We start from the raw sequence: 25,418 nt of genomic DNA on the forward strand, positions 1-25,418 counted from the left end.
CACTTGTGCAATTTCACATCCAACCTAAATCACACAGAATTGCATGACAATGGAAATCATTCACATCAATGCAACTCTGTGTGGTGCGATTTTGTAAAATGTTTTTGTACTACTTTGATGTTAATAACAGCACATTTTTTCCCCATTCAATATGCAAATCACATCCAAAACACAAGCAAATTGCAATCCACTGAAATCGGATGAAAATCAGATTGCAGTAGTGAGACCCGAGCCTTACAGTGCGGATTTTATTCTTTATTTTGTTTGCAACAACATGTAAAATAAAGGAATACAGAAGAGCACTAAAACATAAAGATGAGTTATAAAATGTCTAATTTCTGTAAGGGTGAAGTCACACATGTACAATGCTAAATCGCAGAGCAACCAGAGTGATTCAATGTTCTGCCCGCACTGCATTGCCAACTGGCCAGTGTGGTGCATGATTCAGTGCAGCACACTGTCCTTTTATTGCACCAGTTTCATTTAAAGTGTAGAAAATATACACTTCATTCTCTGCAATGTCAGGCGGCACGCTGATTGCGGTGATTGCGGTGTAATTTGGGTCGGTGCGGTGCAGTAAAATGCAGCATGTTGCAGTACAGGGTTAGGCTGTGTTGCAGTGAGAATGGAACACTTAGGAAACAATTGTCTCCGGTGTCTCCCTGCAGTGACAGAAGTTTTACCATGCGGTCACCACACATAGTGTGAATTCTCCCCGAGTCTTTAGTGTGGATCCGGCCTCTTCAAAGCCAACCTGCAGCTTCCGGGAAACCTCTATGGTGTAAATGGGTCCCAGGTGTGCCAAATCCTGACACTTCTTATCAATGAGTGTCCACAGTGGCATCGCTATGGGGGTCCGGGGGGGAGGGGGGCAGCCCACACCCGGGTGACACCCACAGAGGGGTGACACCATCCCGAGGATGCGGAGGGTCCTGGGTCCCGGGGGCAGGGCTCTTTTAAGCCAGAACATGCCAGCGCCATGCTAGCCCTGAGTGGGACTCCTCAGTCTCACTCCCACTGCTGCGACTGCCTTCTGTCACAGGCCTGCTGCCCGGGGAGTAAAAGTCTGAGCAAGCAACTTTCAGTGGGGGGGGGGGGGGGGGGTGGCTGCACACTGAATCCTCCCCCACCCGCTGCCCAGGTGCATAAGGGGAGGGAGGGTCTATACTGATGGGGGTCTGTACTGAGGGAGGGGTCATTATTAGTGGAGAGTGGGGTCTGTACTGAGGGGGGGGCTGTACTGAGGGAGGGGGGTATATACTGAGGGGGGGGTCTGTACTGACAGAAGGGGTCATTATTAGTGGAGAGTGGGGTCTGTACTGAGGGGGGGGGCTGTACTGAGGGAGGGGAGTATATACTGAGGGGGGGGTCTGTACTGACAGAAGGGGTCATTATTAGTGGAGAGTGGGGTCTGTACTTGAGGGAGGGGGGGTCTGTACTGACAGAAGGGGTCATTATTAGTGGAGAGTGGGGTCTGTACTGAGGGAGGGGGGTATATACTGAGGGGGGGTATATACTGAGGGGGGGGTCTGTACTGACAGAAGGGGTCATTATTAGTGGAGAGTGGGGTCTGTACTGAGGGGGGGGGCTGTACTGAGGGAGGGGGGTATATACTGAGGGGGGGGGGTCTGTACTGACAGAAGGGGTCATTATTAGTGGAGAGTGGGGTCTGTACTGAGGGGGGGGGCTGTACTGAGGGAGGGGAGTATATACTGAGGGGGGGGTCTGTACTGACAGAAGGGGTCATTATTAGTGGAGAGTGGGGTCTGTACTGAGGGAGGGGCTGTACTGAGGGAGGGGGGTATATACTGAGGGGGGGGGTCTGACTGACAGAAGGGGTCATTATTAGTGGAGAGTGGGGTCTGTACTGAGGGAGGGGGGGGTCTGTACTGACAGAAGGGGTCATTATTAGTGGAGAGTGGGGTCTGTACTGAGGGAGGGGGGTATATACTGAGGGGGGGGGTCTGACTGACAGAAGGGGTCATTATTAGTGGAGAGTGGGGTCTGTACTGAGGGAGGGGGGGGTCTGTACTGACAGAAGGGGTCATTATTAGTGGAGAGTGGGGTCTGTACTGAGGGAGGGGGGTATATACTGAGGGGGGGGGTATATACTGAGGGGGGTCTGTACTGACAGAAGGGGTCATTATTAGTGGAGAGTGGGGGCTGTACTGAGGGAGGGGGGTATATACTGAGGGGGGGGTATATACTGAGGGGGGTCTGTACTGACAGAAGGGGTCATTATTAGTGGAGAGTGGGGTCTGTACTGAGGGAGGGGCTGTACTGAGGGAGGGGGTATATACTGGGGGGGGGGGGGGGTCTGACTGACAGAAGGGGTCATTATTAGTGGAGAGTGGGGTCTGTACTGAGGGAGGGGGGTATATACTGAGGGGGGGGGGTCTGTACTGAGGGAGGGGGGTATATACTGAGGGGGGTCTGTACTGACAGAGGGGGTCATTATTAGTGGAGAGTGGGGTCTGTACTGAGGGGTGACTATAGTTGGTGGAGGGGGGGGGGGGGGGGGTGACACCATGTTTTACTGCACCGGGTGACACCAACCCTAGTGATGTCACTGAGTGCCCACACTATGACTTGTCCTGTACAAGGGATGAGATCACATCTTCTACTATAATAAAAATTATAGAAGATAAATGATCAGAGAATACATTGTGATAAATTACTTACAAAACGTCCGCCCTGCGCATAGGCGAAAAACAAATATAGATGTAAATAATACTGCCGCTGCTGCTCATCACCAAGTGAAAAACATAATTATACCAATAACAGCGCTGAAACAGTATAAATCAAAATATAGTGACACAAATATAATGATCAAAAAAAAAATCTATGAAGAAATACAAATGTGATTCTGTGATAACCAATCCCAGTGCTAAATAAAACCAGCTTCAATTATTCAAAATGCCAAGTGAAAAAAATTATACATTATAATAATATTTAAGCAAGTGTCCAGTGAAAAAATATTCAAAATATTCAGTGCTGACAATGGTGTAATCACACGTAATCCAAATGCAATCCAATTGGTTCTTGTGGATCCAAAGGTGCCCTCTTCCCCTCTCGTGCATCCACTTACCAGAATACGTGGACCCCTTGAAACCTTATGGTCCAGGGGTCTGAAATGGCTTGGCAAGTGGGTATGGACTGGGGCCCCTTTAAGGTGTCCTTTCCTCAGATGCCGGCATAAAACAGAAAGAAACCCGATAGTGCAGTACGTTCTGACAAATTTATTAAAAGATAAAGGCTTCCAAACATTGCATTCACAATCAGTAAAGATAGTACAGGCTCATCAAATAGAGAGCAGATATTCCCGGCGTATAATGGCGAGCGATCCTACCGTCTTCCTCGCTATACCGCGTTCCACCACACCGGAAATGCATTTGGATTACGTGTGATTACACCATTGTCAGCACTGAATATTTTGAATATTTTTTCACTGGACACTTGCTTAAGTTATCATATATATATATATATATATATATATATATATATATATATATATATATATCATTTTTTTCACTTGGCACTTTGAATAATTAAACCTGTTTTTTTTTACCACTGGGATACATTTGTATTTCTTCATAGATTTTTTTTGATCATTATATCTGTGTCACTATATTTTGATTTATACTGTTTCAGCGCTGTGTTATTGGTATAATCACTGAGAATACATTACACATTCTATAGAAGATTGGGGCCCATTCACACCAGCAGCCTAAGGGCTCTTTCACACGGGCGATCCGATGAGATCCGCCTGTCAGTTTTTTAGGCGGATCTGATCGGATCCTCCATGCAGCTCTATGGGGCAGCGGGTGTCAGCGGAGACACCTCCGCTGACACCCGCTGCCATCTGTATCCGATCCTGTGCGTGAAATCTGGACGGATGGAAACCCTATTTTTCCATCCGTTCAGTAATCGGATCGGATCGGATCTGATGACAGCGGACAGGCGGTCCGCTCTCATCCGATCCCCCATAGAGGGCAGCGGGGGCTGAGACACCTCCCTCTCCACTCTGCAAGCGGAGACGGAGCTGTCACCCGCCGGCTCAGCGGGGATCGCGGATTGATCCCCGCTGAGCAACACGGATCCGCCTACGGAGGCGGACCGTGTGAAAGAGCCATAACGCAGCATTACTCAGCACAGTCCCAACACAAGGACAAGGAGATTTGCCCCAAATCCTATTTCTTCATCTCCCAGGAAAGTATTATGTCGGTGTGCAATGAGAATAATGGGACATGTTGTATTTCTGCACAGCACATTTTATCATTCTATTACACATCATAGCCTGCTGCAGGGCACAACAATAACATGGAAGGGAAATAGAAAATAAAAATGAAATCACTGCAATGGGTGATGGAAATATTTTGCAGCACATTAAAAAATGCAAAAGAACCAATCACAAGTGGCGGGATCACCAGATATTTCTGAGAAAAAGAAGAAAAGAATAAATAGGCTACACACAGACACATAGGGCTGATATGAAGTTTGGGGGTAATAAACACAGCACAGCGCCCCCTCCAGGATGAGACTGAGCACAGCGCCCCCCTCCAGGATGAGACTGAGCACAGCGCCCCCTCCAGGATAAGGCTGAGCACAGCGCCCCCTCCAGGATGAGACTGAGCACAGCGCCCCCCTCCAGGATGAGACTGAGCACAGCGCCCCCTCCAGGATAAGGCTGAGCACAGCGCCCCCTCCAGGATGAGACTGAGCACAGCGCCCCCTCCAGGATGAGACTGAGCACAGCGCCCCCTCCAGGATGAGACTGAGCACAGCGCCCCCTCCAGGATGAGACTGAGCACAGCGCCCCCTCCAGGATGAGACTGAGCACAGCGCCCCCTCCAGGATGAGACTGAGCACAGCGCCCCCTCCAGGATGAGACTGAGCACAGCGCCCCCTCCAGGATGAGATATAACAGGAAATAGGTGTGATGAGTGAGAAGGTGAAATGTATTGTCAGCTGATACATTGTAATGTCTTCTGACCCCCCGACCTCTCCGTCCATCATCAGCTCCATACACAAGATCAATAAAGATCCTTCAGAGCCTGGAGAGCCGTATTGTCATCTTCACACAGACAGGACATGGTTGTCACTTCCACAATACTTCTACCTTTATCACTAAACATTGATTTCTACCATTCTATACATCCCCCCTCCCCCACTGACAAGATGTCATCTATATTGTCCTCTACTTACCACACTCCACCCCTGACACCCCCAGAATAATCAGGATGAGGGGGGTCATCATCTTCATCCTCCCCGCTCTCATCTATAGAGACCCCAAAACACGACACCTTCCACTTCACCCAGCTCAGGACACTCTGTGTACAGGAAGGCGGAGCTCTGTGCTGATTGGAGGAGACTTCCTCTCTATCCAATAGGAAAATGATTACATAGAGGATCAGCAGTTACCGGGCAGAATAACAGAACGAAGGTTGGAGATGAGAAGCCACAAAGTGAAAGTGAAATCTGGAGACATTCCACCAATAGAATTCTAGGAATCCCCCAAATCCCCCCAATCATCTCCTATTACCGGGCATGGGAGAGATCCACAGGAAATCCCAGAGACCAATCACAGGAGGGATCTCTACTTATTGATCTACAGAGAACCCTCCGCACCATTCTACACCAGAGAAGGAGCTTACAATCTAATGACCCCCCACTGACATACAGACACACTCAGGACAATGCTGGGAAATGGGGGTCACCTATTAGTGCCCATTACCAGGATGGGAGTGGCTAGTAATATAAGTGTATAAACAATCAATTACATTTGTATCCAATCAGAAAGAAGGTGAATCCACAGAACTGTTAGAAGAAGGAGATTGTGAGATCAGATTGTAACATATGTGGCCAGATTAACCACTTGAGTACCAGACTGTCATAACCCTTCATTACCAGACCATTTTCCAGGGCTGGGATACTTTTAAAATGACTCAGTAATGAAACACTTCCCACATTCATTTTATATCATTTTTAGACAGATAGAGCTTTATTTTGGTGGATTTTATTTATTTTTTATTATATAAAAGAAAAAGAACAAAAGTAAAAAGATTTCCCTAACTTTCTGTTATAAACACATCAAATAGAAATTCCAGGAGGGAAATAACAGACCAGGAATGGACGCTTTTTGGAAAGGAGACACCCCAAGGTCATCTCATTTTTACCTCAATTTTTGGAGAAATGAAGAAGCATGCTGGCATTGAGGTAGATAAAAACATGGAACTTGGTCATAGTACACTAGATAGAGCACATTAAATGTACAGGTCATACAGAGGGAGGAGGAAGTGAAGGGGTTAATTTACAGGTCACATACAGTGGGAGGATGGAGATGAAGGGGTTAAGGTGGAGGACTGGGGAGACAGAGACAATAATATACAGCTGACATAAAAAGACAGAATGGAGATGAGATGTACAGGGGGGGGGGGAAAGGGTTAAAAAAATCCAACAATCAATTACCCATTTGACCATCGGAAGGTTTTACCCACCTCATGACCAGGACATTTTTTGTTATTCAGCACTGAACTACTTTAACTGGCAATTGCTCCATCATGCAACATTGTACCCAAATGACATCTATATCATGTAATTATATCAATTTTTTTCACACTGATAGAGCTTTCTTTTGATGGTATTTCATCACCACTGGATTTTTTATTTTTTATTTCAATATGCAAAAAAGACCAAAACTTTTGAAAAAAAAAACAAACAAAAAACAATATTTGTTACTTTCTGTTATAAAACATATCCAATAAAACTATTTAAAAAATCAATTTCTTTATAAATACAGGCCAAGATGTATTTTGCTACCTCTTTGGTAAAAAAAAAAAAACCCAATACATGAATATTAATTGGTTTGTATAAAAGTTATAGCCTCTACAAACTCTGGTATTTATACTGGAATTAAGAAAGCTATGACGCTATACTGGTAATGGCGGTGATCAGACACTTATAGTGGGACTGTGATAGTGTGGTGGACAATCTAGCACTAACAGATCCTCCCCGGGAGGTTCACTAACTGACGCTGACATCACTAGTGACACTAATACAGTGATATAAAACTGTGCACTGTCACTGTACTAATGACACTGGCTGGGAAGGGGTTAATCAAGGGGTTAACTGTGTGCCTAACAAGTGTAATGTGTGTAATATGTTCTGCTTTTACTAACACATCTGGCAGTTTTTTTAGGAAATAACTAGATTACTGAACTGTGTACAGAGCTCTGTGTGTTTGTAAACACAGGACTCTGTGCTGTGATTGGCTACAGACAGTCAATCAACAAATCCACAACCAAAATCATTGTCCAGGACCGGATGACAAACTTGTGCTGTAGCGATTCACAGTACAGATCGGCATGCGTGCCCTAAACCCGGAAACTGGCTGCTGACATACAGTACATGTATGTGGCGGTGCCTGTACATCCCACCAGCAGTAACATTACTGTGAGCGGGATGGGAAGAGGTTAAACCCTCCACCTTAAGTGCCGGTTCACACTTATGCGATGCGGGAAGGCTGCGAATTCGCAGCCTGTTCCCGCATCGCACACGCACCCCCGGCAGTTCACACTGCCATATGCGATACGCCGGGGGTGTCAATGTAATCTTAACGACACAACCAGTTTGATCGCATATCGCAGTGCGATCGTGCAGTTCGCACAGGATCGGATCGCACAAGTGTGAACCGCTGTGCGATCCGATCCTGATGCGGCAGCAAAAATGCCTCCTGTGCGTGTTTGCTGCGGGTGCGATGCGAATTTAGCCATACAAACTGTATGGCTAAACTCGCACCGCACAGCTGATCGCATGTAATGTCGGAGCAGTGCGCTCCGACATTACATGCGAACCCCGCACACGCAGAAGTGTGAACCGGGGCTAAATCTGCGTTCAATTCCTCATTGATAAATGCTCTTCCTCCTTAGTGAGGGGGAGGGGATGGAAACTCATTTTTTACCTAAAAGTGGCCCCTAGGTGGGTTATTCCATAATGTGCCCTCTAGTGCTGCTCAATCCCCGATCCCAGCTACTTCCATCTTCCCCCCAATCTTTCTTACAGGTTCTGTGTGTTCATCCTCAATGGCCAGGCTGCAATGACGTTAGGAGCCAAATCACCGTGGCATAGATCTGGTGACATAAGGTACATTGATGTGTGCAAGCACAGCTCAGTGTACATTACCACTGACAGGTAGGGGGAAGATAGAAGAGTGGTTTAAATACACCTATAGAGGTGTACAGAGCCGCGCTCATCTAAAGTGCACTAAGTGTTTGCGATATGGCACTGTTACTTTAACTGACAATTGCGCGGTCATGTGACGCTGTATCCAAATAAAATTTATGTCCTTTTTTCCCATATATAGAGCTTTCTATTGGTGGTATTTGATCTCCTGTGCGATTTTTATTTTTTGCGCTACAAAGAAAAAAAGAGAGACAATTCTGAAAAAAACAACATTCTGCTATATAACATTCCCAACTAAAAAAAACATTTTGAATCAAAAATTTTCATCATTTCAGGCCAATTTGTAATCTGCTACATATTTTTGGTAAAAAAAAGTGTAATAAGCGTATTTTGATTGGTTTGTGCAAAAGTTATCGCGTCTACAAACTAGCGGAAAGATTTATGTCTTTTTTATTTATTATTTTTTTTTTTTTTACTAGTAATGGTGGCGATCTGCGATTTTTAGATGGACTGTGACATTGCAGCAGACAGATTGGACCCCTAACTGACATTTTTGACACTTTTGGGGGGACCAGTGACATAATTACAGTAATCAGTGCTAAAAATATGTACTGTTACTGTAATAATGGCAGGGAAGGGGTTAACCCAGAGGCGATCAAAGGGTTAAATGCATGCCTAGGGGGTGTTTTCTAACTGTGGGGGGGATTATGGAATCAACACAGGGACCTGTGTTCCTAAATAGGAGGATCACAGGAGCCCTGTGATGATTGCTAACAGTACAACGGTCTGCTGTGTTTACAATGGCAGACCACCGTTCTATCTACATGGGGAGCGATCACGGGTGCCCGGCAGCTGCAATTGCAATTTCCCTGCGGATCAGCTTCCACACTGGCGAATAGGCGCTTTCCCGATCGCTCCCGCTGACCTGCTGCCGTATATCAGCGGTGGCTGGTCAGCAAGTGGTTAAAATGAATTGAACTGCATCTGGTATAAAAGAGCCATTGGAGGAGATCTACAACAGGATTACTACATGTGTATGAGGAGTGTGATGTTATATTTCCTAAGGTTTAATAATCACAATGAATATTAATAACAGATTTATGTGTTATCATGATGTGAAAGAGAGAGAGAGAGGGGGGAGAGAGAGAGAGGGGGGAGAGAGAGAGAGGGGGGAGAGAGAGAGAGGGGGGAGAGAGAGAGAGGGGGGAGAGAGAGAGAGGGGGGAGAGAGAGAGAGAGGGGGGAGAGAGAGAGAGGGGGGAGAGAGAGAGAGGGGGGAGAGAGAGAGAGGGGAGAGAGAGAGAGGGGGGAGAGAGAGAGAGAGGGAGAGAGAGAGAAGGGAGAGAGAGAGAGAGGGGAGAGAGAGAGAGGGGAGAGAGAGAGAGGGGAGAGAGAGAGAGGGAGAGAGAGAGAGAGAGAGAGAGAGAGAGAGAGAGAGAGAGAGAGAGAGAGAGAGAGAGAGAGAGAGAGGAGCTGAGACCACATGAACCCATGGAAGAACTGTAGTTAGGGATGCACCGAAATGAAAATTTTGGGCCGAAACCGAATATTCAGGATGCCCTTGGCCGAAAACCGAAACCGAAAAATGACTTTTTTTTCTCCAAATGATTTTAAATAAGTTCTTTCTATCAATATCACTGACTGACTGATACTCACTGACTGACTAACTGACACTCACTGACTGACAATAACTGAGTGACTGACACTCACTCACTGACGCTCACTGACTGAATGAAACTCACTGACTGACAATAACTGACTGACTCTCACTCACTGACACTCACTCACTGACTGACACTCACTGACTGACACTCACTGACTGACTCTCACTCACTGACTGACAATAACTGACTGACTCTCACTCACTGACACTCACTGACTGACTGCCTCGCGCGCTGCAATTAGAAGGGGTTGAGCACTAGGCTGTGATTATAAATTTAATCTGTTCTGACTTCTGACACGGGATGCAGGAGAAAAGGGGAGAAACTTTTTTTTTTTTTTTACAGCACACATCGACATTACCTTCCTCCTCAGCGAACAACAGGGAAGGGAGGAGGTGGGTGGAGTGATGCAGCGATCAGCACGGAGGAGGATGAGATCCTCCCACGCTGTGCATTCTGGGTCCCTCTACCCCGGGACGTCACTGTAAATCACAATGAAGCGCCCGGCATCGGATCTTAGGGGAGAGCACAAATGACAGGGAAATGAATGGCTTTTTACACAGATCAGCAGCCATACATTTTCAGCATATTTAACCCCTTATCGGCCGAAATGGAATAGTCTCATTTTCGGCCGAAAATATCGGTGGCCGAAATTTCGGTGCATCCCTAACTGTAGTTGTTCCAGACCAGAAGCAGGGGGTATTAGGCAAGTGTTTTGGTGTGAATAGTTTACTATTGTTGTTGTAAATATGTATATATTTAATGACTGGTGACAGAAGTAAGTCTGTCCCCTTGTTATCTCACATGCACTATACCACATAGTTGGGTGTGTATTGGTCACCTTGATGTATGTTAGTAGGTGATCCTGTTTATTGCAATAGCATTTATATGCAGCTCCTGTTAGTCTAGCTAACCCTGTCCCTTCTGAACTGGGATTCCATATCTAGTTTTAGCTTGGGGTAATAACCAACATTGGCTAAATCCAGTTTAGGCATCCGATGGCCCCTTCTGGTAGTTAGAGGCCCAGTTGTATGACAGATTAGATACTACGAGGGTCTAAGCGCAAAGTAGATGGGCGGACTCTCAATTCCTGGGGCACACCATGGTTTCTGCATGTGAGAAGCTACATTCCAGGTTGGTTGGACAAAGGCTGGAGGTTCTCCCCATCACTGGAGATCTTGTTTTCAGGTCACCTGACATCAAAATGAATTCCATATCAAACTCAACTATGCTGGAGCATCACCTGGAGCCATCTTTATTAATAATTATATATACCCGGGTATATGGGCACAATTCCACCCGGACTCTTCTTGGGTCCCTTGCTGATATTATCTGTATGAACATCAGATGTATGGACTGGGAATCATTTCTTCTTATATAAAGTTTGTATTATTTCCATGCTGGTGTGTATCTATATACCTATGGTAATGTTATATACTGGTGTGTATCTATATACTTATGGTAATGTTATATACTGGTGTGTATCTATATACTTATGGTAATTTTATATACTGGTGTGTATCTATATACTTATGGTAATGTTATATACTGGTGTGTATCTATATACTTATGGTAATGTTATATACTGGTGTGTATCTATATACTTATGGTAATGTTATATGCTGGTGTGTATCTATATACTTATGGTAATGTTATATGCTGGTGTGTATCTATATACTTATGGTAATGTTATATACTGGTGTGTATCTATATACTTATGGTAATGTTATATACTGGTGTGTATCTATATACTTATGGTAATGTTATATACTGGTGTGTATCTATATACTTATGGTAATGTTATATACTGGTGTGTATCTATATACTTATGGTAATGTTATATGCTGGTTGCAGGAGTTTCTCGGCTCCCAATTACTTTGATTACATTTTTAGTTCATTTCCTAGGAAGGGAATCCCCTCTGATCACAGAGGCCCGGCCAACTTTCCTATCAAACCCATTCTTCCACATAGAGAGGGTTCTCTTTCTCTTATTTACCTACAAGTCTCGCTCCATATCCTGTCTGGGGGGGGGACATTTCTCACACCCCCCAAAAGAGGGCGACAGATAGAAAATATTTATTTTGCTGTATATGGCCTCATTTACTGGTGGGTACTTTATATTGCAGCACTGCCAACATAACTGCAGGATTACAAAAAAACCTTTCAGAAGAGTCCAAGGAAACCATACACGTTACAATCTGATCATACAATCTTTGTACAATCAACTTTATATTTACCAAAACTATGTAATCTGAGCATCTGCCTAATCTATCAAATTCATTTGTATCCAATCAGGCAGGCCCTTACACTATATTTTATGTTTTTTGGTAAATTTCAAAGAGATTGTACAATCAGATTATAACATGTGTGGAGTGTTTACAATGTGTGTGCACCCGTGAAAAGTAAATAAAATTCAGTACTTTATATTTTCTCATAGGCAATGCTTTAAAAGCCCCGACAGGTCATCAGTTTAGTGTTATGCAGGAGCTCTGGTGCGAGAAATATTGCGCTCACTCTGGCGTGTGGTGATATATAACACACTGCATGTGGTTTTGTATGTGTGTGTGTGTGTGTGGGGGGGGGGTGTTCCTAAAATGATTTTTTTTTTGTCCTTTTAAATGTTTAAAACAGATTTTGTATATTTTTATTCCTTATTTTATTTTTCTGCACAACTTTTATTTCTATCACATAGGAGACCAATAGCCCCCTATGTGGTAGCATATAGGTGACAGGTACTCTTTATTATCTATTAGACCCTGGATGTCTCCTCTGTATTCTGCTGCAGCTGATAGAACACAGACGGTGCTCCATTAGCTGCTTCCCCGAGCACTGCTCCTGGAGAATGACAGCGCCGGTCCAGGAAGTGACATCATACACATCACTTCCTGGTGTGCGCTCAGGAGGGAGATTCATCCGGCGGATGTCCATTGAGCTCAGGCCATTCTTCCCAGCGACACCGGTGTAACGTTAAAAAACCCTACCTCGTGAAAATTCCCTACCCTCGTCACTTCCTGTCATATACGTAATGGAACAGCTGAGCAGCTTAGCAGTGCGCATGCTCGAAGGTCCGGAGGGTAGGGAATTTTCACGGCAGTGTGTTGTAACATTACACCGCATCAGCTGTTGCCGCGGTTACATTAAAACATCTCCGCTGCAACATAAATCATCTCCGCTCCTACCCCTGTCACTTCCCTGATCTCGGCTACTAAATGTAAAAGCGGTGGCGGTCATTTATATTTTCATACACCCGCCGCTTTTACATTTAGTAGCCGAGATCAGGGAAGTGACAGGGGTAGGAGCGGAGATGATTTATGTTGCCCATGAGATGTTTTAATGTTACCGCGGCAACAGCTGATGCAGAGTAACGTTACAACACACTGCCGAGAAAATTCTCTATCCCCCGGACCTCTGAGCATGCGCAATGCTAAGCTCCTCAGCTGTTCAATGACGTATCCAGAGCTGTGAGCATGCGCACTGCTAAGCTGCTCAGCTGTTCCATTACGTATATGACAGGAAGTGACGAGGGTAGGGAATTTCCACGGGTATGGTTTTTTCACGGAACACTGGCCATGACCGCACCGGGCCCGCAGGTGTGATAGCAGAGCCCGGTACACATGGTGGGTGGTTGCGGAGGGGGCGGCACATTGTGGCGGTTGTGGAAGTGATCAGGGGATTCACATTGAAAGGTGACGGTCGTTTTTACTAAAGTGCAAACACGCTCTACCAGCCGGCAGTTTGCTAATATACACATAGCTGTAGCAAGGTTAAAAATGGAATTCAGATTTTACCGCCCCCCCACCCATTCCAGACGCCCTAAGGCAGCTGCATTATGCGGTGTCAGCCCTGGCTCCCAGATGTACACAGAATCTATTTGTTACACTTCTCTCTTTACTGATTGTGTTCTCTCTTCTTCATGTAATAGGTAACTTTCCTCCTCTACATAGTGTGCACAGCGCCACCTGCTGGAGAGTCTTTGTTATGACAGTCCGGGGATTTCCAGGAAACCGCATGACTTCCATCACCCAGCTGAGCACAGAGAAGTCTTATACTGCCACCTACTGCTCTAATGTAGTACTGTTACAGGTTCTGGATACATAAAGACTTGTATTAGCTGGATATTTATGCAGTTCATGCAGTGCCTTCTCATCGCAGGGAATGGCTGTTATCTGGACTGCTGGCTTAGACTGTCAAATCATACAAACAAAAAATGATTTTGTTTTTAAAATTTAAATTGTTCATATGAAACGTCCTTTTAACCTTTAAAACACCTTATTTGTCTTTCTCTTTATTATATTGCCCCTTACCAGTTCTTATCAGATGTAATGGCTTTCTTATTTTTATTTTTAACTTTACTTTCACCTGGTGATCTAGCCAGTAAGTCTGTTATTTTCCAACTTCCTTTAACAGATCAAGCTGTCCAGCAAAAACAGCAGTTACAGGAATGAGACAAACCATTTACCACTTACAATGATCAGCTTCTATTTATTTATGTAAAACCTTTAGGCTGCATTCACATATCAGCTTATAATCGCGGGCAGAACCGCCGCGGTTCCGCCCGCGATTCAAGGATTTATTGAAAATCGCGGGACGCCTAGCGTTGCCCGTTGATTTGCAATAGCCCCCCAAATGCCGAGCGATGTTGCCGCGATTTACGCCCGCCGAATCGCGGCAACATCGCGCAAACAAAATCGCGGGACGCAATACGCTCCAAAGAAGCTCTTGTACTTTTTTGGAGCATATTGCGTCCCGCGATTTTGTTTGCGCGATGTTGCCGCGATTCGGCGGGTGTAAATCGCGGCAACATCGCTCGGCATTTGGGGGGCTATTGCAAATCAACGACAACGCTAGGCGTCCCGCGATTTGCAATAAATCTCCGAATCGCGGGCGGAACCGCGGCGGTTCTGCCCACGATTATAAGCTGACATGTGAATGCAGCCTTATCCCAAAAGACCACACAGAACCTGGAAGGAGGATCCAGGGAAGATGGAAGTGCCTGGGACTGGTGACAGTGCAGAGCTGGGGGCGCATTATGGTATAACCCACCTAGGGGCCCTTTTAGATAAAAAAGGGAGTTTACAACCACTGTAAAAGCCCTCCCCTTCCCCTCCCATAGGAGGAAGAAGAGATTTATGCTGATTTATTCTGCAGCAGGACAACAACCCCAAACATACAGCCAATGTCATTAAGAACTATCTTCAGTGTAAAGAACAAGAGTGTCAACAGAGTCCTGGAAGTGATGGTTTGGCCCCCACAGAGCCCTGATCAACATTATGGAGTCTATCTGAGATTAGCTGACTGGCTGTGATTGGCTGCCATTGGCTCCCACTGCCATCTAAGCCAATGAGAGGGAGTCCTGGGACAGCTAAGGCTCTTGTGCACATTGTTGGATTGAGATGGGGCTCAGCTGACTACTGGGGGGCTGCGGGGGGAGCAGCACACAGGTGCATAGAATACATGAAGGTAAAAAAACACTTTAAACGCTTCTGGACCGCCCGCCGCAGTTTTTAGGTCTACGCCGGTCGGGCGCCTGCAGCACGTCAGCGGGGACTCCGATGTGCGGGGCAGGCGGCTTCGATTGCTGCAGGCCAGCCATGATCGCTCCCCGCAGAGAGAGAAGAACTGTCAGATGTTGTAAACACAGCCGACCGTCCTTCTCCCTGGAATGATCACAGAGCGACTGTGATCCTTCTATATAGGATCACTGATCTTTGTGATTATTTCAAAAGCCCAACCCCCATACAGTTAGAATCACACCCCTAGGCTCACATTTAACCCCTTGATCACCCACTGTGTTAACCCCTTCCTTGCCAGTGTCATTATTGCAGTAACAGTGGATATTTTTAGCATTGATTACTGTAGTAATGTCACTGGTCCCCCCAAAAGTGTCCAAAATGTCAGTTAGGGGTCCGATCTGCCCACCACAATGTCGCAGACCCACAAAAAAAAAAAATCACAGACCGCCGCCATTACTAGTAAAAGAAAAAAACAAACAGTACAAATCTTTCCCGAAGTTAGTAGACGCGATCATTTTTGTGCAAACCAATCAAAATACGCTTATTGCGATTTTTTTTTACCAAAAATATGAAAACAAATTGGCCTAAATTGTTAAAAAAAATTTGATTTTTAATTTTTTTTCTTTGGAATGTTATATAGCAGAAAGTAAACATTATTGTTTTTTTTTCAGAATTGTCGCTCTTTTTTTGTTTATAGCGCAAAAAATAAAACTCGCACAGGTGATCAAATACCAAAAGAACGCTCTATTTGTGGGTAAAAAAAAGGACATCAATTTTATTTGGGTACAGCGTCGCACGACTGCGCAATTGTCCGTTAAAATAATGCAGTGCCGAATCGCAAAAAAATGGCCTGGTCATTAGGGGGGGACAAATCCTTCCGATCCGGAAGTGGTTAATAAATCTGTGAAGCCCCCAAAAAATATAGAGATATCTATTAGCATTTACCATGAAATGACGGCCAATTTACCAGGAAAAACCAGTATAATTCTCCCAGATACACCGAGTATTTGTGACAATAATTACAGTTTCACCAACACATGTCAGAGATCCAAAACTATGTTCAGCCATTAAGGTTTGTTTTACCTTCAGGCATTAAGGGGTTAATATCACCCTAAATATTTATCATTGATATCCCACAGATTAGACTGAGCACAGCGCCCCCTCCAGGATAAGACTGAGCACAGCGCTCCCTCCAGGATGAGACTGAGCACAGCGCTCCCTCCAGGATGAGGCTGAGCACAGCGCCCCCTCCAGGATGAGATGTATAACAGGAAATAGGTGTGATGAGTGAGAAGGTGAAATGTATTGTCAGCTGATACATTGTAATGTCTTCTGACCCCCCGACCTCTCCGTCCATCATCAGCTCCGTACACAAGATCAATAAAGATCCTTTAGAGCCTGGAGAGCCGTATTGTCATCTTCACACAGACAGGACATGGTTGTCACTTCCACAATACTTCTACCTTTATCACTAAACATTGATTTCTACCATTCTATACATCCCCCCTCCCCCACTGACAAGATGTCATCTATATTGTCCTCTACTTACCACACTCCACCCCTGACACCCCCAGAATAATCAGGATGAGGGGGGTCATCATCTTCATCCTCCCCGCTCTCATCTATAGAGACCTCAAAACACGACACCTTCCACTTCACCCAGCTCAGGACACTCTGTGTACAGGAAGGCGGAGCTCTGTGCTGATTGGAGGAGACTTCCTCTCTATCCAATAGGAAAATGATTACATAGAGGATCAGCAGTTACCGGGCAGAATAACAGAACGAAGGTTGGAGATGAGAAGCCACAAAGTGAAAGTGAAATCTGGAGACATTCCACCAATAGAATTCTAGGATCCCCCAAATCCCCCCAATCATCTCCTAATACCGGGCATGGGAGAGATCCACAGGAAATCCCAGAGACCAATCACAGGAGGGATCTCTACTTATTGATCTACAGAGAACCCTCCGCACCATTCTACACCAGAGAAGGAGCTTACAATCTAATGACCCCCCACTGACATACAGACACACTCAGGACAATGCTGGGAAATGGGGGTCACCTATTAGTGCCCTTTACCAGGATGGGAGGGGCTAGTAATATAAGTGTATAAACAATCAATTCAATTTGTATCCAATCAGAAAGAAGTTGAATCTACAGAACTGTTAGAAGAAGGAGATTGTGAGATCAGATTGTAACATATGTGCCCAGATTAACCACTTGAGTACCAGCCTGTCATAACCCTTCATTACCAGACCATTTTCCAGGGCTGGGATACTTTTAAAATGACTCAATAATGAAACGCTGTTCCCTCATTCATTTTATATCATTTTAGACAGATAGAGCTTTATTTTGGTGGATTTTATTTATTTTTTATTATATAAAAGAAAAAGAGCAAAAGTAAAAAAGATTTCCCTAACTTTCTGTTATAAACACATCAAATAGAAATTCCAGGAGGGAAATAACAGACCAGGAATGGACGCTTTTTGGAAAGTAGACACCCCAAGGTGATCTCATTTTTACCACAATTTTTGGGGAAATGAAGAAGCATTGCTGGCATTGAGGTAGTTAAAAACATGGGACTTGGTCATAGTACAATAGATAGAGCACATTAAATGTACAGGTCATACAGAGGGAGGAGGAAGTGAAGGGGTTAATTTACAGGTCACATACAGTGGGAGGATGGAGATGAAGGGGTTAAAGTGGGAGGACTGGGGAGACAGAGACAATAATATACAGCTGACATAAAAAGACAGAATGGAGATGAGATGTAGGGGGGGGGGGGGGGGGTAAAAGAGTTATAAAAAAATGCAACAATCAATTACCCATTTGACCCTCGGGAGGGTTATTCAGCACTGAACTATTTTAATTGGCAATTGCTCCATCATGCAACATTGTACCCAAATTACATCTATATCATTTAATTATATAAATATCATTTTTTTCACACTAATAGAGCTTTCTTGTGATGGTATTTGATCACCGCTGGATTTTTTTATTTTTTTTATTTCAATATGTAAAAAAAGACCAAAATGTTTGAAAAAAACAAACAAAAAAAAACAATATTTGTTACTTTCTGTTATAAAACATCCAATAAAACAATTTGAAAAATCAGATTTCTTTTTAAATACAGGCCAAGATGTATTTTGCTACCTCTTTGGTTAAAAAAATAAATAAATCACAATACGTGTATATTAATTGATTTGTGTAAAAGTTATAGTCTCTACAAACTCTGGTATTTTTACTGGAATTAAGCAAGCTATGTTATACTGGTAATGGCGGTGATCAGACACTTATAGTGGGACTGTGATAGTGTGGTGGACAATCTAGCACTAACAGATCCTCGCTTGGAGGTTCACTGACACTGACATCACTAGTGACACTAATACAGTGATATAAAACTGTGCACTGTCACTGTACTAATGACACTGGCTGGGAAGGGGTTAACATAGAGGATCAATCAAGGGGTTAACTGTGTGTGTAACAAGTGTAATGTGTGTAATATGTGCTGCTTTTACTAACACATCTGGCAGTTTTTTAGGAAATAGCCAGGTTACTGAACTGTGCACAGAGCTCTGTGTGTTTGTAAACACAGGACTCTGTGCTGTGATTGGCTACAGCAGATCAATAGGTCCACAACCAAAATCATTGGCCGGGACCGGCTGACAAACTTGTGCTGTAGCGATTCACAGTACAGATCGGCATGCGTGCCCTAAACCCAGAAACTGTCTGCTGACATACAGTACATGTATGTGGCGGTGCCTGTACATCCCACCAGCAGTAACATTACTGTGAGCGGGATGGGAAGAGGTTAAACCCTCCACCTTAAATCTGCGTACAATTCTTTATTGATAAATCCTCTTCCTCCTTAGTGAGGGGGAGGGGAGGAAATTCCTTTTTTTTACCTAAAAGGGGCCCCTAGGTGGGTTATTCCATAATGTGCCCTCTAGTGCTGCTCAATCCCCGATCCCAGCTACTTCCATCTTCCCCCCAATCTTTCTTACAGGTTCTGTGTGTTCATCCTCAATGGCCAGGCTGCAATGACGTTAGGAGCCACATCACCACGGCATAGATCTGGTGACATAAGGTACATTGATGTGTACAAGCACAGCTCAGTGTACATTACCACTGACAGGTGGGGGAAGAACTTTTGATAGAAGAGACCATCAGGTCTCATCTCCCATAAAAACACTCCCTGTCTGTATTTTTAAAATGTTTTAATTAAATACCACTTTAAATGTAAACTGTACATTTGCAATCATTGTGATTGGTCATGACAGCAGTCACAAGGTACAGGGTCACTCTGATTGGCTCTGTACAGTGTATATGATCTGTGCTTTCTGATGAGAGTTCAGATGACAGTAATTCATATACACACTGGCTGCCCATGGGGTTTTCTGTGGAACCATTTATAACCAGCATTTCAGAATCACATGTCCACCACTCCTCTGTTTCAGGGTCAGTTCACATCATGAATCTCACAGGAAGGTTCATGCGTCCCTCTACAATTCACATACAATCCAGGTGCAGTGCGATTTCAGATCATTTATTTGAATGGACTTTAAATCACACCAGACTGCACCAAAAGTAGTGCATGCACAGCAACTGGATGGCACGGTACTATTGTACCATACAATCTGGTGCAGTCAAATGCCGTGTATGTGCAACCTCCACTTGGGGGGTCATTAGCATTGCACTGACACCCACTGCAGATTGCAAGTGCAGTGCTTTTATAATGCAGTGAGGGAAGTGCACACGATATGAAGGTTTCCCGCACTGCATTCTAGTGTAAACCAACACTTAAATCATACGGCAATAGTGAAGTGGTTAAAAAAACTGGGCCATTTGTATTGTTCATATGAAGTTCTGTTCTCTATGCCACTAGAGTCCCCCTTTATATATGACAGCTATATTCCTTGTAGCAATGGTATCAGTGTGACATTGGTGGAAGATGCTTCTGAGATATTTCAGAATTCATTGGAAGTCCATTCTACCCGCACATTACCTCCCTCTGACCTGAGTCTGACCTGTTTCCAGTGCATAGACTTGTATGGAATGCAAAACCCACTTGCAGAAAACAAAATCCCTTCTACACAGACCCTAGAACAGTGATGGAGAAACTTGGCACCCCAGATGTTTTAGGACTACATTTCCCATGATGCTCAACTACACTGCAGAGTGCATGAGCATGATGGGAAATGTAGTTCCAAAACATCTGGAGTGCCAAGGTTCCCTATCACTGCCCCAGAAGGTTAACTTAAGTAACCGATTGGTTCAGAATTTCTGATCTTAGGGGCAGAGTAGCCGGTCAAACCAACCCTTTGGCCCCCCTCACACCTCGGTGTAATTAGGAAATTAGGGGTTGAAAGGCATTGTCCTTTACAGGCCATGCCCCATATATAAAATCCCAATCTGTCTTTATACTGCATCCACCAAGGGGATGGAGGTGTAATGCTTCTCAGCTGGTCCTTTCCAGTTTGTACCATCGTTACAACTTAGTTATTTGAGTTTTGAGACAACAGACCAGTCATGGATGGGGGTGGGTTGGGGGAGGTTTGGGCTGTCTCCCTCCCACCTGTTCCCCCATCCATCCATTAGCAGCCATGTGCTCCCAGTGTGGAGACACTAAATTAGAAAGTGTTAGGACTGCAGATAAAACAGGGTGCCGTGTAGTGGCTCTGCAGCTTACACATGCGTTTGCATATGTGTGTCAACTAAACCCCTGTTCTTTGTATCATGAGACAGGTCTACTTGGTTGGTGACAGACTGGAGGGTGAGTACATCAGACTGGGGGCTGGCTGACTTCCATGCACCTCTTATAATCCTTCAACCTCATTTTTTTCACACCTCGGTGTAGTGCATGGGGTTTTATGTGTTTTTCTGTGTGACTGCATAGGGCGGCCCTTTCACTTGAAGAGGTTTCCCAATGTTTGACAAGCGCACCAAAGAAGTTCCTTCAGCTTACTCTGGTGCAGAGCTCGGTACTTTTCTACAATGCACTTTAACATGTTTGACATGTATTTTGTCAAATGACAAAACAAACATTTGCTGGCCATGTCTGGGGAGCCAATAACAATTAATAGCACCAACAGTACAATGCGTCTATATAATGCGTTTTTCAAGCATTCCCAGAAGGTGCATAGAAACGTGCATTTCTGTGTATGTTGGTGGAACACACGGGTGTCACTGGGGACTTCCAGAGGATACCCATATATGGAGAAGGCATTCCTTCAGAGATGTATAGTAACTAAGTAGAACTACTTCACTACTGTACTTAAGTACCGAAAGGCGGTATCTGTACTTTCCTGGAGTAGAATTTTTTTCTCCTACTTCCACTTTTATTCACTACATTTTTTCGATGATTTCAATACTTCTACTCCAATATTTTTTTTTGTGCTGCATAGTTACTCGTTACTATTATAAAAATTACCACTGCCAGAACAGTAGATGGCAGGTTTCATGAAGCTCAAAACATGTGTATTATCAGCGCATACCGAAATAAATGCTACTGTATATATAAATAAAAGCTGCATTTGAAATAATAAAAAACAATATGATGTTCAAACTTTTGACTTCTTTCTTTAATAAATACATAACACAGTACTTGTACTTTTACTTTCAGTACTTGAGTAGCAACATTTTTAAAAAAACTACTTGCAATACTGAAGTACAAAAAATGTTGAATACTTTAGTACTTCTACTCAAGTCACTTTTTGATCGAGCACTTCCACTTCTACTCAAGTCACTTTTTGATCGAGCACTTGTACTTTTACTCAAGTATGGGTTTTGAGTACTTTATACAACTCTGCATTCCTTAGAAAGGAGCTAGGAAGTGACAACAAATCACCGACTTCCACAAGAGGAGTAGAGGAGATGGGAAAGCTCCCCAATGGGGTCACAGACAGCAATAAAATCTGTCAGGGGATGAAATATTTTCTCAATCCCCCCAAAACAAATAAAAAAGTAAAAGAAGAAAGAGTATTTGCAATTACTTGAGACAGGGAAGCACAGAAAGCAAAAAATGATTTACACTGACCTGACTGACCCGGCGCTGCGACCTGACGCTTCCTTCAGGGCCTCCCTCGGCTCTAAGCTGAGCCGCGCTGCCGCCCGGAGAAGGGGGAGGTGGCCGGTGGGCGGAGTCAATAGAATTAGGCACGGAGGAGGAATTTGAAATCCTCCGCTCTGAACATTGGGACTCGGAGCCTGGGCCTGCACTCTCCTGCTGTCACGTGACAACGCTGACGTCACATCACTGGTTGCTAGGAGCCATGCAGCAGGCCATCCTAGCAACCAGTGTGGCCGCAGCGTGCAGGCCAGGGAGTAGAGCCAGGCTGAGGCCCAGCACAGAGAGGAGGAGGATTATGGCCTCGGGGCTAATAATTATTTACACTGAACACTAGACCCCGGGCTTTTTGGGGGCCCACTCAGGGTTATAGCCCGGGTCAGCCCCCCTCCCCCCCCCCCGACGCCACTGCCATGCACACACAGGCTGTTATCAGCATTTTTTGGCAGAGGCATTTTCTGGCTGGAAAAAAACAGAACTAGTGGGATTTAAGAGGAGTTTTTTAGCTGTAAAAACGCTCTAACTCTGATAAAAGCTTAAAAACGCTGAATAACGCTCCTATTCTGCATATAGTTTTGTTAAAAAAGCTGAAAAACACTTCTGCAAAAATGCTGCAAAACTCATTCTACAGCTTTCTACTGCTAACGCTAATGGCGTTTTTATAACGTCCGGTGTGCATGAGGCCTAAAGCATCAAAAAGCAAAATGAGGACTGGTTAAGGCCTCATGCACACGGGACGTTTTTACAGCGAATGTTTTTGGCTTCGGTCGTTTCTTCCTGCAGCCAGTAATCTCCCCCCATGTAACAGAATTAGTGATCTGAGAGGAGATTTTCAGCTGTAAAAACGCTCTAACTCTGATAGAAGCTTAACCACTTCTGGACTGGAAGGTTTTACCCCCTTAATGACCAGACCATTGTTTGCGATTCGGCACTGTTACTTTAACTGACAATTGCGCGGTCGTGCGACGCTGTACCCAAATAAAATTGATGTCCTTTGTTTCCCCACAAATAGAGCTTTCTTTTGGCGGTATTTGATCACCTCTGCGATTTTTAAGTTTTTTGCGCTATAAACAAAAATTAGCGACAATTCTTAAATTCAATATTTTTTACTTTCTGCTATAAAACATTCCAAATAAAAAAAATTTTATAAATCAAATTTATTCATCATTTTAGGCCAATGTGTCTTCTGCCACATATTTTTGGTAAAAAAAAATCGCAATAAGAGTATATTGATTGATTTGCACAAAAGTTATTGTGTCTACAAATAGGGGAAATATTTATGTTATTTTTATTTATATATTTATTTTTATTAGTAATTGCAGAGATCAGCGTTTTTTTTTTTTTTAGCAGGACTGCGACATTGCAGCAGACAAATCGGACCCCTAACTGACATTTTTGACACTTTTGGGGGTACCAGTGACATTACTACAGTAATCAGTGCTAAAAAATATGCACTATTACTGTAATAATGACACTGGCAGGGAATGGGTTAACATCAGGGGCAATCAAAGGGTTCCCTGTGTCCCTATGGGGTGCTTTCTAACTGTGGGGGGGATGGGCTTGCTGAATGAACACAGGGATCCATGTTCCTAAATAAGAGAAACACAGGATCCCTGTGTTCATTACTGACAGAACATTGGTAGTGGTCTGCAGTGTTTACAACGGCAGACCGCCGTTCTGTCTCCATTGGGAGCGATCTCGGGTGCCCGGTGGACATCGCAGCCGCCGAACCCGCCGATTGGCTCTCCCTGTAGCCCATCGGCGGGTGCACTCGCCTCCAGCGGCACACGCGTGTTCCCCGACTATCGGTTCCGTGAAACGGCATACAGGTACGACAGAGATGACCTGCCCCAGTGTAAGTACGGTGGATGGTTGGCAAGTGGTTAAAAATGCCAAAAAAATGCTGAAAAACGTGGCTTTTGAGCCATAAGCTTTTGTGGGAGTATAGTATTGTATATAATATTGTATATAATATTGTATATAGTATTGTATATAATATTGTATATAGTATTGAATATAGTATTGTATATAATATTGTATATAATATTGTATATAGTATTGTATATAGTATTGTATATAATATGGTATATAATATTGTATATAGTATTGTATATAGTATTGTATATAATATTGTATATAGTATTGTATATAGTATTGTATATAGTATTATATATAATATTGTATATAGTATTGAATAGTTTTGCTAAAAAAATGCTATAGCTGAAAATCGCTAAAAGACGCTGAAAAACGCTACTGCAAAAATGCTAAAAAAAATTCCTCTACAGCTACGGCTTTTGATAACCTCCGGTGTGAATGAGGCCTTATGAGTCTGAAGAGTGATGAGAATTGTGTGCTTGGCTGCAAGGAAACTCCTGGGAAAAGGGATCCTGGCCTCTATTTAGTAGCTAAGAATCCTTTATTGCAGAAGAAACATTGGGGTTGATTTACTAAAGACAAATAGAATGTGCATTTTGCAAGTGCAGTTGCTCCAGAGCTTAGTAAACTAGCAGAAACTCTACTGACTTCCATCATCCAATCATGTGCAAGCAAAAATGCTGTTTTTTTATTTTCCTTGCATGTGATTGGCTATTCTTTGTAAAGTATTGCTTTACTTCATTCACAAAACTTTGGAGCAACTTCACTTGCAAAGTGCACAGTCTATTGGCCTTTAGTAAATCATCCTCATAGTACGTCTCCTCTGCAATAAAAATAAACGCTTCCTGCTCACAATTTTAAAATTTTTACCTAAAGTGAGACTTTAAAATGAAAAGTTCTGAATTGGAGTGAATGTTGAAAAATTGTTGTAAAGCCCCACCTCCTTTATCATTAAGCCCCGCCCCTTAATATATAACAATGGAAGGTGGGGGGGGGGACAATTTGGGGTCTCTGAGATCCATTGAGATACTAAAAAAAGTGTTAAACCCCAAATCTGGGAAATGTGAAAATTCTCCTTTGCAGAAGGGCTGCACATGCAGTGGAAGGGGTAACGGCTGGTTTAGG

General features: G+C 44.0%; 2 protein-coding genes across 4 annotated transcripts in view; one reads left to right on the plus strand and one right to left on the minus strand.

The window, feature by feature from the left end:
* The window catches only part of TAP1 (transporter 1, ATP binding cassette subfamily B member), an 895,619-nt gene that overhangs the window by 434,201 nt on the left and 436,000 nt on the right, over positions 1–25,418 (plus strand). The gene's annotated exons all lie outside the window — the stretch shown is intronic.
* LOC309560896 (class I histocompatibility antigen, F10 alpha chain-like) overlaps positions 1–25,418 on the minus strand; it is a 291,577-nt gene that overhangs the window by 50,799 nt on the left and 215,360 nt on the right. The window contains exon 1 of one of the 3 annotated variants that reach the window (XM_082264582.1): positions 5,206–5,344. The exons of the other annotated variants lie outside the window; for them this stretch is intronic. Coding sequence (XP_082120708.1) covers positions 5,206–5,278 — 73 coding nt within the window. The 5' untranslated portion in view covers positions 5,279–5,344. Of the gene's footprint in view, positions 1–5,205; positions 5,345–25,418 lie in introns of those variants that run through there. 3 annotated transcript variants of the gene reach the window in all.

Source organism: Pelophylax lessonae, assembly GCF_965119305.1.
Source record: "Pelophylax lessonae genome assembly, chromosome: 7".
Taxonomy (NCBI): domain Eukaryota; kingdom Metazoa; phylum Chordata; class Amphibia; order Anura; family Ranidae; genus Pelophylax; species Pelophylax lessonae.